General features: G+C 38.4%; 1 protein-coding gene across 4 annotated transcripts in view; it reads right to left on the reverse strand.

Annotated features, from left to right (window-relative positions):
- The window catches only part of PDE7A (phosphodiesterase 7A), an 89757-nt gene that overhangs the window by 27948 nt on the left and 45689 nt on the right, over positions 1-16120 (reverse strand). For all 4 annotated transcript variants that reach the window (XM_080646729.1, XM_080646726.1, XM_080646727.1 and 1 more), the window contains exons 3-4: positions 15167-15250; positions 1443-1594 (exon numbers count right to left, since the gene is read on the reverse strand). In XM_080646729.1, coding sequence (XP_080502855.1) covers positions 1443-1594; positions 15167-15250 — 236 coding nt within the window. The remainder of the gene's footprint in view (positions 1-1442; positions 1595-15166; positions 15251-16120) is intronic.

The raw sequence follows: 16120 nt of genomic DNA on the forward strand, positions 1-16120 counted from the left end.
TAACTGAGTACTTACTATATTCCAGGTACTGTTAAAGCACTTTACTACTCTTACTATTCACACCAACACTATCAAGTAGGCACTGTTTTCAATCCTCATTTATAGATGTGGAAACAAGCACAAAGTAACTAACTTGCTCAGCTAAGACTACTAGAGCCAGGTCTTAAATCAGGTGGCCTGATTCTGGAACCTGGCCACCTGACATCTATACTATGCTATGCTTAAGTTGTTATTTTTTTTTTCTTTTTTTTTTTTTAGAAAACACTCCCAATTATGGGTATTTATGTATATTCTTTAAATATCCTTATAAAACAACAGCATTTACTACATTAATTTTCAGATTGATGTGTATTTCAGTCAAACAAATAAATACCACAATGACTTTAAAAACCAAGTAGATTCTATTTTTACATGATATATTTGTAACTTGAAAGTTCTGCGAACTTTATTTTTAAGAAAAAAATTGATTTTGTTTCCAAAAGTTCATTGTTGTATACATTTATAAATAGATCAACATAAGCAATACTAAGACACCACTAGTAGAGATTATGATAGTACCAACAACCAATCATACACAGATCAACGTTCTCATTCTAAAAAGAAGACCTTGTGAACTTTTTAAAGTCTAAAGAAAGCATGAACACTTTCCATTGATTTCTTTTACCAAACAGAGAAGCAAGTTTTTTCACTTTAATGTTATCGTAAAGGTACTCCAGCCCTATCTACACAAACTTACAAAATCTGGTGTGTATATATATGTACACACACACATATATATATACATGTATATATATATATACACACACACATATATTAAGACAAAGAATACTTCTAAAAATATAGAAACATAAGATTATTAAAAATCCTTATTTGTTAAAAAAAAAAGCTCATCTAACTTCCACCTTCATTAAGACATTTCTTTTAAAAGACGTAAAGAAAATAATGCTCAAAATCACTGGGTTTAATTAAGAAACATCTAAGTCCTCAAAATAATCCACTGATGCAAGAGACTATGAAAATCATCTGACTGGAAGTCACGAGACTAACTTTCTGTGCTGATTTACCGGCTAATCAGAGCTCACCTAAGTCCCTTTTGCTCCGTAGGCCATAGTTCACTTATCTACTGAATACAGGAATTAGGTCAGATGATGCAGAATATTCTTCCCAGAGATAAGAATATTGTGATCTTATAATGTTCTACTCCTCTACTTGTTAATGTTATAATAAATAAAAAGCATTTTCATTTATTTAGTTCAGAAATTTCCCTTGCTCTGTAATACCTAATCATAAAATGAACAACTGCTCTAAAGGAAAAACCTGAAAAATGGGCTCAACTGATTTTCACATACAAAAAAAGGCTCTATAAATCAGTATCAGATGGGAAAAGAAGGCTTCATTAAACTTATCAAAAGGGTAATGTTTCTTGAAAAAGCTATACACACCTTGGCTTGTCCATTATAATCATCATCTAAAATGTTTAGAGAGTTTGAAACAGTAGTACCACGAAAAAAACGTGATGATCTAAGATACCGCTGGAAACTTAGTAACCTTCTGATATTCCTTGCAGACACTGAAACTTCAATTTCAGATTGAGCTGAAATAAAAGAAGTAAAAGGTGAGTACAGCAAGTCAAAACTGTGCATGTACTATCTTGTAATACTTCTTTCCTAGCTATATACAGATAAAGATTTAAAATGTCAGCCATAATGCCACACTTCTAGGAGAGAAGAGGTCCTTTATTTGTATTCCTTTTAAGAACTAAAAATGAAGGGGTAAATGGTCAATTTTGACAGCATTTAGAAAGTTAATAATGAGGAGCGAGGCTCCATTAATAATCAGCTATTTTTTTTAACTTCCAAGAATTATCATTTCTCACTCTATTGCCTCAATATACTAAATACACATGGAACAGAAACACAAAACCTAGTTTGAAACTATGCTTCATACTAAGAAGCCGGGTCCCAAGTTACTAGTATATCGGAGACTTTAACAATGACACAACTAAAACATCTCAAATCCCAAGGAGGTATCATTTTAAGTCTTTCCTTAGGGTAATTTTAGTCAGTGGAAAGGAAAGGGGATGGAGAGTAAAGCAGTTTGCACCCTGTGAGAGAGAGTTCTAAAGCGTAGGGATAAACATTCTGTAAGATGAAAACCCAGAAAAGCCGTGGCTCCACGCTGGAGACTGACATGTTCTCTGTTAGTAAGTCTAGCAGCCATTTTACAATAAACCAAACTTTGAGTAATAGATTAAATAACAGACTTGTGTTAAAAGCTCTATTGTTTTTACATTTAAAAAAATTTTATTGATTAGAGAGACAGAGAGAGACAGAGACACACATACACACACACACACACACAGAGAGAGAGAGAGAGAGAGAGAGAGAGAGAGAGAGAGAGAGAGAGAGAGAGAGAGAGAGAGAGAGATGGATTTGTTGTCCCACTTATTTATGCATTCATTGGTTGATTCTTGTATGTGCCCTGACCAGGGATCAAATTCACAACCTTGGCTTATGGGGACAACACTCGAACCAACCGAGCTACCGAGCCAGGGCCTAAAACTATCTTGTAGGGAATATATGTTATTTTTAAATTCTCAATTGAGTGAAATGTTCACAATATAAAATACATGAAAATGAAGAGTAAGGATAAGCAAATCATAATCTCTCATATTAACTTCCATGAACTTAGAATCACCAGGTGGAAAGTCAGGTAATCAAATATATTCTCTTCTTGTGTGTCCAGTCACTAACTCCTCTATTACCCTGTGTTTTCCTATCTACAAAATATGACGATAATATCGAACTCAAAGGGTGCTGGATTAAATGAGATAACGTGTACACAAGTCACCTACAGGAAGTACTAAATAAATAGTGGCAATGTAGATGATGATAAAATCGGTGCTGATGTCACTACTTACAGTTATGCTTCTAGGTATTATCCTAAGCTCCAAATCTGTTCATGTTGCTCTAAATAAAAGTATTCACTGGCTCCCAATTATCTTAAAATGAACTCCATCTCCTTAGCCTGGAAGCAAAGGGTCCAGGGCCCAGGTCTGGCTTGCTCCAGATCTGACTCAGGTGTCACCTCCCCTGGGAAGCACTCCTGAACGTCCACCTCCACACGCACTCCCTACCTGAGAGAGAGGGGAAGCACCTCCTCTGGGGTCTCCAAGTTCCCTGTGCACACACCTGTCTGACTACTCCTGAGATCGTACTGTAACTGCTTACTGACCTGTCTTCTTTGACAAACCACGACCTCCAAAACAGGCACAAACTATTGTTTTCATCTCTGTATTACAAAGCTAAATAATAGTGCCAAGTAGGTATATGTGAACTATACTGAATAAATGTGGAATAAACGCATACTGTGTTTGAAACATTCCGTCCACTCACATAAGCCAGAAATAAAATAATGCACACTGTTCTGTGGTTCATTTCCCTTATTTTTCATTCCAGTGAGTCTAAAATCCAAAGAATCTAGAACAGTAGTAGAGTTAAATTTTGAACTTTAACAATGTAACTTATATTAAAAGGACTGGAACCAAAATGTAAAACTATTAATATCAAGTGATTATGTTAGAACTAGAAGTAGCACCTTTGAGGAAATGAGGGCAGACCAAGTTCAGTGAAAGCCATGTTCCAAGTGCTTTACAAAGGGCATCTCATTTAGCTCTCAACAATCTCAAAATATTATCTTCCGCTTTACACACAAGAGCACTAAATCTAAGAGAGATTAAGTAATCCGCCCAAGGTCACACAGCCAATTCAGGATGACAACTGGATTTTAAAACACAGATCTGTCTGTTTAAAAAGACTGTGTCCACAGTATTACCCATACGTTTTTTAAATCTTCCAAAGTATTGTTTGTTAACTGTATGATAAAAATCCGATGTACACCATCATTCAAAATTGTCCTTATTTAGATGAAAGTATGTGCAAAAAAGAAGCAGAGAGGAAAAAGAGGATGTATGAAATGCATGTCTTTAATGTGACCCTACCTGGAAGGGTCAGAGAGGAAGGAAATGAACATGTGGGGAGCAGACTAGATCTAATTAATACAATACCAGCACCACCATCCCTGAATTATAAGGTACTTTATAGTTTTACAAAATGTTGCAGAAGACACATATTCTATTCATTATGGAAAAGTAACCTAAAAGAGCATTCCTTCAATTTATCTTACACACAAAAGATAACAATTTTATCATTAGCAATTACATCACATCATGTGTGCATGCGGATATACACTAACAGTAGAATCACTGCTTTCAAATGATTGGTCCAAACTAATACATCCTCAAGTAAATTTGAGAATCTCTTTGAGAAGATAATTGCATAAGATCCAAAACAATGAATGAGCCTCATTTGAGGGGAAAACCCCAACCACTCAATCCACCATGCGAAGTCCCCGTATCAACATGGCAGGATTCACATGTCTGAGGTTAAAAGAGCTGGTATTGTCTGGAAGTTGGGACTCTTCCCGCAAGGTCATAGTTGTACCCTCCCCCTGCCTTAGCCTATTTTTGGGGTGACTTCTGACAAGTCACAACTTCCAGATGTCTCATTTTCCTTAACTGAAAAAAACTAACCATAACTCATGTCTTTTTCCTGTTTCATAGAGCCCTGAGGTTGGGACTAATTATCAAGAGTTCTGTATTGACCATATTAAGTTGAGAATGAATATCAGACACTAACTCAAGGGGACCCAATGCCTTCCAGCAAGACTAACTCAAAAAAACAGCCTACACAACAGGATGAACAGACTTTCACTTAATGACAGAAGCGCCCGAACAATTAGTGATTACTTCAGAGACAATTTAAGGAAGGGCAGAGAACTGTCCAGGTGAAATGGCAAATCATCCAGGGAAGTGTTTTCTTCACCCACGGGGCCTGAAAATATTACATTCTGCAAAGAACCGAAAATCCCATGAGACCTGGCAATTAAAACTACCACAAAGCACTGCCTAAGGCTTAACACAGGACCGGAACCCAGGGGAGAGGAGGCATATTTGATTTTTTTCACCAATCTAATTTTTGAATATATAATTCACGTTTCAAAAAATAAGCAGGAAGGGAAGAGGGAGGAAGAAAAGAACACAGTCAAAAACCTCACTCTTATCAGGTCCCCCATTCAACTGACTGTAAGCCTTCCCCTAAAATGATAATCTTTTTTTTTAAAGTTTCTTGTGTATACTGAGTTTTTTGATCAAACATATGGCAACATCATTATATACTATTTTTCTACTACTTTTACATAAATGATAGCATAGTATACAACTGATATTTCTCTAACTGGGGCCCAGGGGGACTGCACCTGCCTCTCCCCTCAGCCCAGATCATAGGCCAAGTGTGGCACATAAAACAGTTAACTTTGTACTTCAGGGTGGGTCCCCTTTACATAATTCTTGTTGTTAGGCTGTTTCTAACCTTCATTCTTCTTACAAACAATTCTGAAATTGTTTTTAAAAAGAAAAACAATTTCCCCTCATGTTAGACATTCTTATAACTAAATCTTTGAGCACATTCTGATTGATTCCCTTAAAATAAACCCTCAGCAGTAGAACAAGCACATAGGAGCACATGTCAATGACTTCTAAAACACAATGCCAAACTGGAGACTAAGTTTTGTAAAAGAAAATTAGAGAGAACTGTTCTAGATGAGCTTCGAAAATATGATCTAAGGAAAGGAATCAACTATATATCAAGGATGAAGTGCGATAAGCTCATTTAAGATGGAAATTTTTAGTTCCTTCAGATTTGGTCTCTCCTGCCCAAATTCTTTCCCTCTACACACACTCACACATATGCACACACTCCTTATGATGATTAAAAATAAAATTCTTATATTGAAACAAGCAAGTAGAGGCCACTACAGAGAAAGTACCGAGTTGAGTAATTAGGAATATATAAAAGAGGGATCTGGGAACAGAAAATGGTAACTATACCATTAACTAGTGCTTTCATTTAGATAATTACTAAAAACCTCACCCTCTGACCATAATATACAAAATCTGACCCTATCTATTACCGATATTCTCATGAGCTCATGCTGTAACATGCGATATGCCATTAGTTATTTCATAGCATATACACCAATAGATAAAAGTTGTCTAAAGTCCAGCTTTTGCCAGGCTAGGACTATTTAAGTCCCAGGCTTGTTCTAGTTTACATGGTTACCCACATTCCAATCCAGCTTAGAAAGCCAACAGGCTCCGTGAATTAATCAAGTTACTATTAAAGAGCTGTTGGCTCTGCTGGTTCTCATCTAAAATATCACATTACCTCACTGTCTGACTGTGAACAAACTAATCATAAGCAGCCTCCACCAATACTAAATGAGTGGTGTTACTTAATGATCATGGGAATTACTTCCAGTCACCCAGTCTTAGCTTCTCTATGCCATAATTAAATAGATAAATAAGAAAGAAAGGAAATGAAATGTAGGATAGCAGACACAGTCAGAAGCAATGCTTTTCTCTTGCTTTTCCCTCACTTTAGAGAGTGGACAAGAAGTACAGATTAAGGAAACAAAAGGGCTGGGGAATCAACACGTCTTGGCAGTATTCCTCCCAGACTCTTTTCTCTATCATCCAAATGGCATGGCAGGAAATGTCACTGATACTTACTTATTAGACAAAAGAGGGTTTTAACAAGAAAAACCTTTGGTTCTTGAGACTCGACTACTACTTGCTTTAACAGACCACAAGAGGGAGCCACTGAGTCACTGTATCTGCCACCTTGAAACCATAAAAATAATTTAGATGCATATAATCATGAATTACCCTTGCAGATTGTTTAAAATGTTTTTAAAAAATATAGTGCTGTAAGGTTTTAACTCTAGTCTAGGGCAAGGTCATGTTGAATAATAATTGAATAAAAAAATTTGAAGACCTTCTATATTCTAACCTCCCCTTTCTTTAATTTTCCTCAAAAAGAACAGGAGCCATATCTGAAAGCCTATTGTTAATACGGAGTAAGTACATTTACCTCTACCTATGAGATAAGTTTTCTTGGAAGTTTTTACATTTAGCACGTACGAGTAAATGGAGGTGGGGGTGGGGGAAGCTAGATGCTTAGAGCAATGGCTCGCACTGGAGTAGCATATGCTGAAATGGACGGGCAGCACAGCAGAGTGGATACAGACATGGGCTTTGGAATCATACACCTGAGTTTGAATCCCAGCTCTGCTATTTTGACTTGTTTTGTGACACTGGGAAAGTTATTTAAAGTTTCTGATCCTCAGTGCCCTCACTATAAGCCTCACAGGACTGTTGTAAAAATTAAATGAGATAATATATGTACTATGTCTTTGGGGTAAAAAAATAAACACTTAACTTTAACGCTATAGTTATTATAGATATCAAGTGTTTTTATTGAGGTATAATTGACATATTAATTTCAGGTTCAAATATTTTTAAACACATAACTTCACATTATTTAACAAAACCAGATTTATTCTTCATGACAGCATAACTTCAACCCAAAGACCACTGCATATTTTACATACTACAGAAATAAATGCACATTTGAAGATTTCAAATATGCATAATCTTATTTCTTTAAAATGCATAGAAATTCAAGCTTTATTACAAATCAAAGAAATGACTTATTCACAATCTAAAACTAGATCAATGTTAACATGAGAATAAACCCTATAACCAATATTCTTTCCCTTAGCAATTCTAATAACCTTAGTTTGCAGAATTCATTGTTCATTTTGATAGGATTTGATAAGACAATCAATATAAAACCTTTTTTTTTCCTTTTTAAAATATAAAACCCTTTAAAAAGATTAGTTTTATTATGTTATAGATTGGGCATTTCCACTCTTCAGTTATGGGTTATGCATTATATTGGGTCCCTCTTATGCTTAAACTCAGGTATTGAACACAGCCCCTTATTAGTGAGCTGAGAAAGAAGGAGGAAAAGAAAGTACCCAAGGCCTTAATGGGTAACACACAAAACAAAGCCTAAAGGTAAATCTCCAACTTCCCCAATTCCCAAAACAGGATTAAACTACCATTAAATTGTATTACAATTAAGGTCCAGTCCATATCCTTTTCTAATTTGTGCTATGAAGTTAAAGAAGATACCCAGGAGATAAAAAACAGTGGTTTTCGATACAGGCATCTCACAGTCACCTGGAAACGAGGCACATTTTTTTTTTAAAATATATTTTATTGATTTTTTAGAGAGGAAGGGAGAGGGATAGAGAGCTAGAAACATCGATGAGAGAGAAACATCGATCAGCTGCCTCCTGCACACCCCCCACTGGGGATGTGCCCGCAACCAAGGTACATGCCCTTGACCGGAATCGAACCCGGGACCCTTCAGTCCGCAGGCCGACGCTCTATCCATTGAGCCAAACCGGTTTCGGCACGAGGCACATTTTTAAAAATACACACATGGGGCACAATACAGCAGTCAGTGCTCGTCTCGTCTCTACAAGCACCGCTTGGTGAGGAAGGGGTTATAGGAAGGAGGTAGGAACACTTGTGGTGAAAAAGGCAGAGGAAGAGGACACAGGATTATTGTTTCCTGTTATATCTCCACAATCAAGACAAATGAATGATTGGGAACAAACTAAAATTTTAAAACATGACCTTAGTCTACAATGCCACAGCTATACGTAGAGGCTGGCATGCTCACATTTGAAGGGGAGACTAAATTACAAACGATAGACAAGCCACTGAATATGCTTGTAAATAGGGAAGCAAGGACCAGGCAGTACAGCAGGAAAGATAAGAAAACACTGTAACAAAGAAAGTCAAGGCAAAGGGAAATGGCAAGCCACAACTTTTATGCTCACAGTAAGAAGCAGTAAAAGTTTCTGAGTAGAATAGGATGCACCCTTGTGTGAGAATTACTATATATTAAAGACTGAGATAATAATCTAAGACAATAAAATCAGCATGACATAAGCTTTTAAGCCCAAAATACACATAGAAACAGATGTTCTTTCTGATCATATAAATAAACATGAAATGAGTATCCACATCTAACACAGCCCTGTTAGGAAGACAGGAAACAACCCAAAATCAAACACACATGAAGATCAAGAGAAAATTTAGGGAGAGTTCTGTATGTTTTCATAGTGGGACATTATAATAAAACAATATGAAACACTTGATTCAACAGAAAGGCAGCAACCAGACTGAATTTGGTTAAGTTAATACAGATTACACTTAGAGAAATACAAATGGGATCCTATAAAATCTGATAGAAGATAAGCAGTTTTGGTCAATTTGATGCAGCAAAAATATTAAATCTCTGAGCCAGAGAACAGGACAAAAAGATGAATAAGAAAAAAGCCTAAAGTTTAGAGTTTTTAGGCCACAATGTATATACCCTGAAAAATTCTCTTGCTGCCCTAGTATGGGGTGGAATAAAGTGCTAAAATGAATAAAAAGCTCAAGATAATGGGCAAAATACATTTACATGGAATGGAACATTACCACGTGCCAGGAGAAATAGAAAATGGAAAATAAATGCACTTGTGTGGAATGAAAAAAAAAAAAACTGTAAAGAAATATATTCCATGTATTGTTTGACATTGGCAGAGACTAGGCCTTCCAGTCTATGACGTCAATGAGCTTGGGTGAATTCCATGAACAGAAGTAACTGTCAAGCTGGTAGCTGCCATTACTATTTAATAATCATACCAGAATCTTTCAAAACAACACACCAGATTTTGTAAGTGTACACGTGGACTAGAATTATAATAATTCTTTTATATTTAACTAGAGGACCAGTGCACGAAATTCGTGCACTGGATGTGTGTGTGTGTGTGTGTGTGTGTGTGTGTGTGTCCCCTTCAGCCCAGCCTGCGCCCTCTCACAGTCCGGGACCCCTTGGGGGATGTCCATCTGCCACTGGATCGGGCCTAAGCCGGCAGCCGGACATCTCTCTTGGAGTCGGGACCCCTCAATCCTTACTGCTCAGCGTGCTGCTGTGCTCCCCAGCCGTGAGCCTGGCTTCTGGCTGAGTGGCGCTACCGCTGTGGGAGCCACTTGGTGGTCAGCGCACATCATAGTGACGGGTCGTCCCGCCATAACAGTTGCTTAGGCTTTTATTATATAGCCTAAAGACCCATACACAAAATTCATGCAAGAGTAGGCCTTCCTTCCCACGGCTGCTGGCACCGGCTTCCCTCTGGCACCCAGGACCCAGGCTTCCCTTGTAGCCCTGGCTTCATCCAGGAGGATGTTTGGGTCTAATTAGCATATTACGCTTTTATTATTATAGATGGAACTACCTGAGAGTCAGTGTGCCCCCGAGGGGTCCCAGATTGCGAGAGGGTGCAGGCCAGGCCGAGGGACCCCACCAGTGCACGATAAGGGCCAGGGAAGGATGTGGGAGGTTGGCCAGCCAGGGAGGGGCTGCAGGAGGGCTCCAGGGCATGTCCGGCCTGTCTCGCTCAGTCCCGATTGGCCGGACCCCAGCAGCAAGTTAACCTACTGGTCAGAGCGTCTGCCTCCTGGTGGTCAGTGCACATCATAGCGAGCGGTTGAGAGGCCTTAGCATATCATGCTTTGATTGGTAGAACGACGACCAGATGACCGGACACTTAGCATATTAGGCTTTTATTATATAGGAAGCTATAAGCACTTGTCTGTATATATAAAAGCCTAAGCGACCATTACGACTGAATGACTAGCCAGTAGCTATGAGGCACACTGACCTAGACCTTGCTGCTGGGGCCCTGACAGCCCCGAATCTGGTTCACCCGCACCCAAGACCCAGACAGGAGGGAGGAGGGAGCCCGATTCCTCGTGGACCTAGCCGTTGGTTAGCTTGCTGCTGGGGCCCTGACAGCCCTGAATCTGGTTCACCCGCACCCTGGACCCAGACAGGAGGGAGGAGGGAGCTCGATTCCTTGCGGAATCAGCCATTGAGTAGCTTGTTGCTGGGGCCAACCTCCCGAGGTCCCTCCCCCCGGAACCCGCCTCCATCGACCCTGATCGCCGGCCAGGCTAAGGGACCCCACCCATGCACGAATTCATGCACCGGGCCTCTAGTTATTATATAAGTAAGCTCAAAATAACATGTAACAAGTTTAGGGACCTATAAATTTAGAGCAAACAAGGTAAGTTTTGACAAAAAGTTAATATGGAATTCATTTAATCAAGTCTAATAGTTTTAAGACTCAAATATTATATTTCAAGACACCAGGTATATGGCTAATTGAACATAGAAAAATATGTGCCGGAATGTTGGGAGCTCTTGATCCAGTCCTCCCCACTTAGTCAGCCAACTTACTCAAAAGGAGGAAAGGAAAATGAGCAAGTTGTCTGGTTATCTCTATAGGGTTGAGTGAAAGTAGGCATTTGAGAAAGGCTGTAGGTCCTGTAAAAAACTCTTTTCAGATTAGATCAGTTTTTTTTTATATTCCTAGCTTGCTCAAAACTTTGTTAAGAAGTGCCTGTTGAATTTTATCAAATGCTTTTGTGGTGTACATAGTCTATCCATGACATTTCTCCTTTATTCTATTAATGTGATGAATTACAATGACTGATTTTTGAATGTTAAAGCAATCTTACATTTTTGGAAAAATATAAATTGAGTCAAAATATATTATTCTTCCTATGAATTGCATTTAATTTAATAACATGTTATCTAGGATGTTTCATCTATATCTGTGAGTGATAATGGCTGTAATTTTCTGTTCTTGTCTTATCCTTGTCAGGTTTTAGTATCAAGATTCTGTTATTCTTACATTAAGTGGTGAAGTGTACCCTTTTTCTCTTATCCTCGAGAGTTTGTGGATAAAATTTTAGTTTTATGGTTATTTTTTTCCCATCACTTTGAAGTAATCTTCTAGTTTCTTGGTTTCTGTTGAAAATGAAATAACCTGTTTCTGGCAATCTCATAGTTGCTTCTTTGAAGGTAATAATTTTCTTTTTCTCTTTTAAATATTTTCTGATTCTGGTTGTAAGTTATTATTTGCTACATCTAGGTGTGGTTATCTTGTAATATTTCTGTACTTGAGATTCATAATGCTTTTTTTTTTCATAATGCTTCTTGAATCTGTACCTTAATGTCTTTTATCAAGCCATAGAGATTTCTCAGGCATTATCCTGAGATAACCACACCTAGATGTAGCAAAGAATAACTTACCACCAAAATCAGAGAGAAAATATTTAAAAGAGAAAAAGAAAATTATTACCTTCAAAAGACTGCTTCTGCTATATTCTCCCCCTCCTCACCTGGAACTCTAATCACCTTTCAATACATTTTGTATCAGATTGGAGATAGAAGACTGAAACGTTTTTAAACCATACTTCATTGACAAGCGGGGTCTATGTCCTCTCTGCATGAATCTGAACAAGCTGATGGACGGAATATAAAAACATGATGTTGTACTAGTGTCCAGGCCCAGACCATCAAAGACTAGAAACTCCCACACTTCCTCTCTCTTGGAATGCTTGCTCTGGGGAAAGGCAACTGCCAAGACTAACTACCCTGGACTACCATTAACCAAGAGAGAATTCCTGGCCAGCCCCAGAAATTCCAGCCATCCCAGCCCTGGTACCAGATATGAACGTGCAGAAGCCATTGTGGATGCTCCAGCCACAGGAGATAGCATGTAGAGAAGGACCAAGGCCCCAGACACACGGACCTAGGGAGCCACCCCAGCCGTCTCTAGCTGTTTGAACTACCCAGCTGAAGATGAAGACATTATGAAGCACAAACCTAAGCCAGACTGAATTCTTAACCCTCAGATTCATTCATGTTTTATGCCAGTAAATTTTGAGGTCATTTGTTACTACTGGGAGAGGTAATCCTCCACAAAGGCCCCAGGGTCAGTTCTCTTTCTTATTGGATGTGCCAAGGACGCCAAGCCCTGACCAATCATTACCTGGGCCATTTCTCAGGGCTGTGTTTGCAGCTGGCATCCTTAAGGGATAAGTAAGATCTTTCCCTGGAACAAAGAGTATTCCTACTATAAAAGAGGTAAATTCCCCAAGCTCATTATTCCTTAGAGGAGATGCAGACTCACTGTTTGTAAAATATTCACATAACCCCCTGGGTACTGGAGGAACTGACACAATATGATATTCATGTTGCTGTGTCATGAATAATAAAGTCCTTTGTCTCTGAACCAGAAGTTTTGAGCCTTCTGCCAACATCCATGAAGCAGTAATAGGCAAATTTGTTACCTTATAAGGTAAAATCCCAGACGCTTCACAATTCTTGACAGGTATAGAGCAATACGTAACTGGAACATGTTCCATATCTTTTCTGTATTTTCTACCCTTTGCCTCATTGTGTTTCATTCTAAATATTTTCTTCTGACTTATATTCCAATTCACTAATTATCTCTTCATTTTGGTCTTATTTGCTGTTAAAACCATCTCAAATTAGTTCATATTTAAGGTATGGTATTTTTCAGTCTTAGAGTTTCCAACTGGTTCTTCTTTTATAATTTCCAGTTCTCCAATGAAGTTCTCAATCCTGTCTCTTTATTTTTATCAATGTAATTACATTTAGTTACTTTAAAAACTGTTTTTATTGATTTTAGAGAGAGAGGAAGGGAGAGAAATAGAGAGACAGAAACATCAGAGAGAGAAACATCAATTGTCTGCTTCCTGTGTGCCCCCTACTGGGGATCAAGCTGGCAACCCAGGCATGTGGCTTGATGGAGAATCGATCTGGTGACCTCTTGTTCATGGTTGATGCTCAGTGAACCCATGAACAATATGCACAATAATTAGTTATTTTAAAGCCCATGTACAACAATTCCATATGGATATTCCTATTGTCTGCTGTTTCCTCTTCATTTGGTCACACTGTCTTGTCTCATTATGCCTTTTTATTTTTAAGTCAGTGTTTGATATTGCATATGAAAAATGTTCAAGTAAATTGAGACTAAGAGGATTAATATTTACTCCTAGCAGATGACTAGACGCATTAAAGCCACAGATAATCTTAATCTAATCACTGGAGATGTTTCAAAGCTGGGATTTATTTCTACGGTTTACTTCAGGGTTTCTAACTTAAACACTGAGGTTTTTTTTTACCAGAACCAATCTCCAAGCATTGGTGAGCTCTAAACACCTGGTTTTGTTTTTCCTACCCTTAAGTGTCCACCAAAATCTCTGCTCAGCTTATCCACCTTTCTCAGAATCAACAGATGCTACTGAGGGGAAAAGTAGCCTGAAAAAGGAGCTCATCTCTCTGCCTTAATAGCATTCTGATATACTCAAATACATCTTCTATGTTTTGCCAATCTTTCTAATATTCTTAATAGAGTATTAATCCAAATAATTTAACCAACAATACCAAAAGTGGAACTTCTCCAAAATAGGTTTAGTATGTTTAATACTTAAAGGTTTTAGAAGTTTTGTTTTTTTCCCTTTTCTCCATTGTGGGCCAGACCCACACAATGTTTGTTTTCAAAATATGCATTCTACCAAACATTTTAAAGGTGATGTGTATTTTCAAATAAACCAAAAGGACATACCTTGTTAATTATGCAATACCTTTAGAAAATGTCATTTGCACAAAAACATCTGGAGTAATGAAGATAAACCATGCGGAGTAAAAATTTTTAAAGAAAATATATTTTTAGAAATATATGCATAAATATAGAGGACAGATGGTTGCCAGAGGGGGGGGAGTTAGGAGGCTGGATGAAAAAAGTGAAGGGTTTAAGAAGTACAAATTGATAGCCACAAAACAGTCACAAGGGTGTAAAGCACAGCATAGGAAATATAGTCAATAACACTGTAATAACTATGTATGGTGCCAGGTGGGTACTGGAAATATTGGGAGTATCACTTTGTAAAGTATCTGATTGTCTAACTACTATGCTGTACACCTGAAATTAATATAAATAATATTGAATGTTAACTGTAATTGAAAAATAAAATTTAAAAATCAAGGAAAAACAATTTTTTTCAAAGAAAAAAATGTATCAAAGTAATTTCAATTAAAAAGAAGGAAAAGTACATCAGCTTTCATATTTCTAATTATCTCTAAACATTTTACTAACATCATCTAGGAATAAAGTGTCATTTACCGTGACCCAGTGTTTTTAAAACATTCCAAAAATAATACAGTTTTCTCTTATATTCTTTTTTCCCTTGGAAAATTATGTAATGTTATAAAGATCTGAAGTCTGCTCAATGTCTAAGAGAAATATTGTATCTGCCCACACTTACCGTGAAAAATACGAAAATCAATATACGGATGAGAACCTCTTCTTTCTGATTCAAATCCTGCTCGACTCCTTACGCGTACATCTCCTGGATGGGTCAAGGATGAAACACAGCTGAGAAGGCTGCCATCTGGGAAGAAACTCCCATATGCAACAAAGGCCTATGTGGCATGATAGTCATAAGCAGTGAGTTGCCCACTAGTAATATATATGGAATAAGTAATTAAGAGCTGCTTTATATAAATTTTCAGTACTGAGTTGTAAAGCTAAATGGACATGTTTTTTAAATCTACTCCTACAATCCTATCTAATAAAAGAGTAATATGCATATTGACCATACCTCTGCTACACCCACCAGCCAATCAGGAGCGAGTATGCAAATTAACCCAACCAAGATGGCTGTGGCCACAGAGAGAGCAGGAGGCTTGAGCTGCCCCCGGCGATGGAGGAAGCCAAGCTTCCTGCACACCCTGGCTGGCCCAGGCCTCCACTAAAGGCTACAAAGTTTCAATTATAGAAGATAAATAAATCCCAACAAAAATGGCTGCGGCCATGGAGCGAGCAGGAGGCTTGGGTTTCCCTGGTGATGGAAGAAGCCAAGTTCCTGGCCTGCCCTGGACTCTGCTGAAGGCTACAAAGTTTCAATTATAGAAGATAAATAAATCCCAGATACCAGGGCCTCCGCTTGGGTTGCCGGGGGGGGGGGGGGGGCGCGGCCTGCAAACCACCACAGGCCCCTCGCCCAGGCCGCCCCACGCCCCAAGGGAACCCCCACCCTGATCCAGGACACCCTTCAGGACAAACCAGCTGGCCCCCACCGGTGCACCAGGCCTCTATCCTATCTAATAAAAGAGCAATATGCAAATTGACCATCACTCCAACACACAAGGTGGCTGCCCCCATGTGGACACAAGATGGCTGCCACAAGATGGCCAGCAGGGGAGGGCAGTTGGGGGTG

The sequence above is a fragment of the Plecotus auritus genome (assembly GCF_963455305.1).
Source record: "Plecotus auritus genome assembly, chromosome: 11".
NCBI classification, from domain to species: Eukaryota; Metazoa; Chordata; class Mammalia; order Chiroptera; family Vespertilionidae; genus Plecotus; species Plecotus auritus.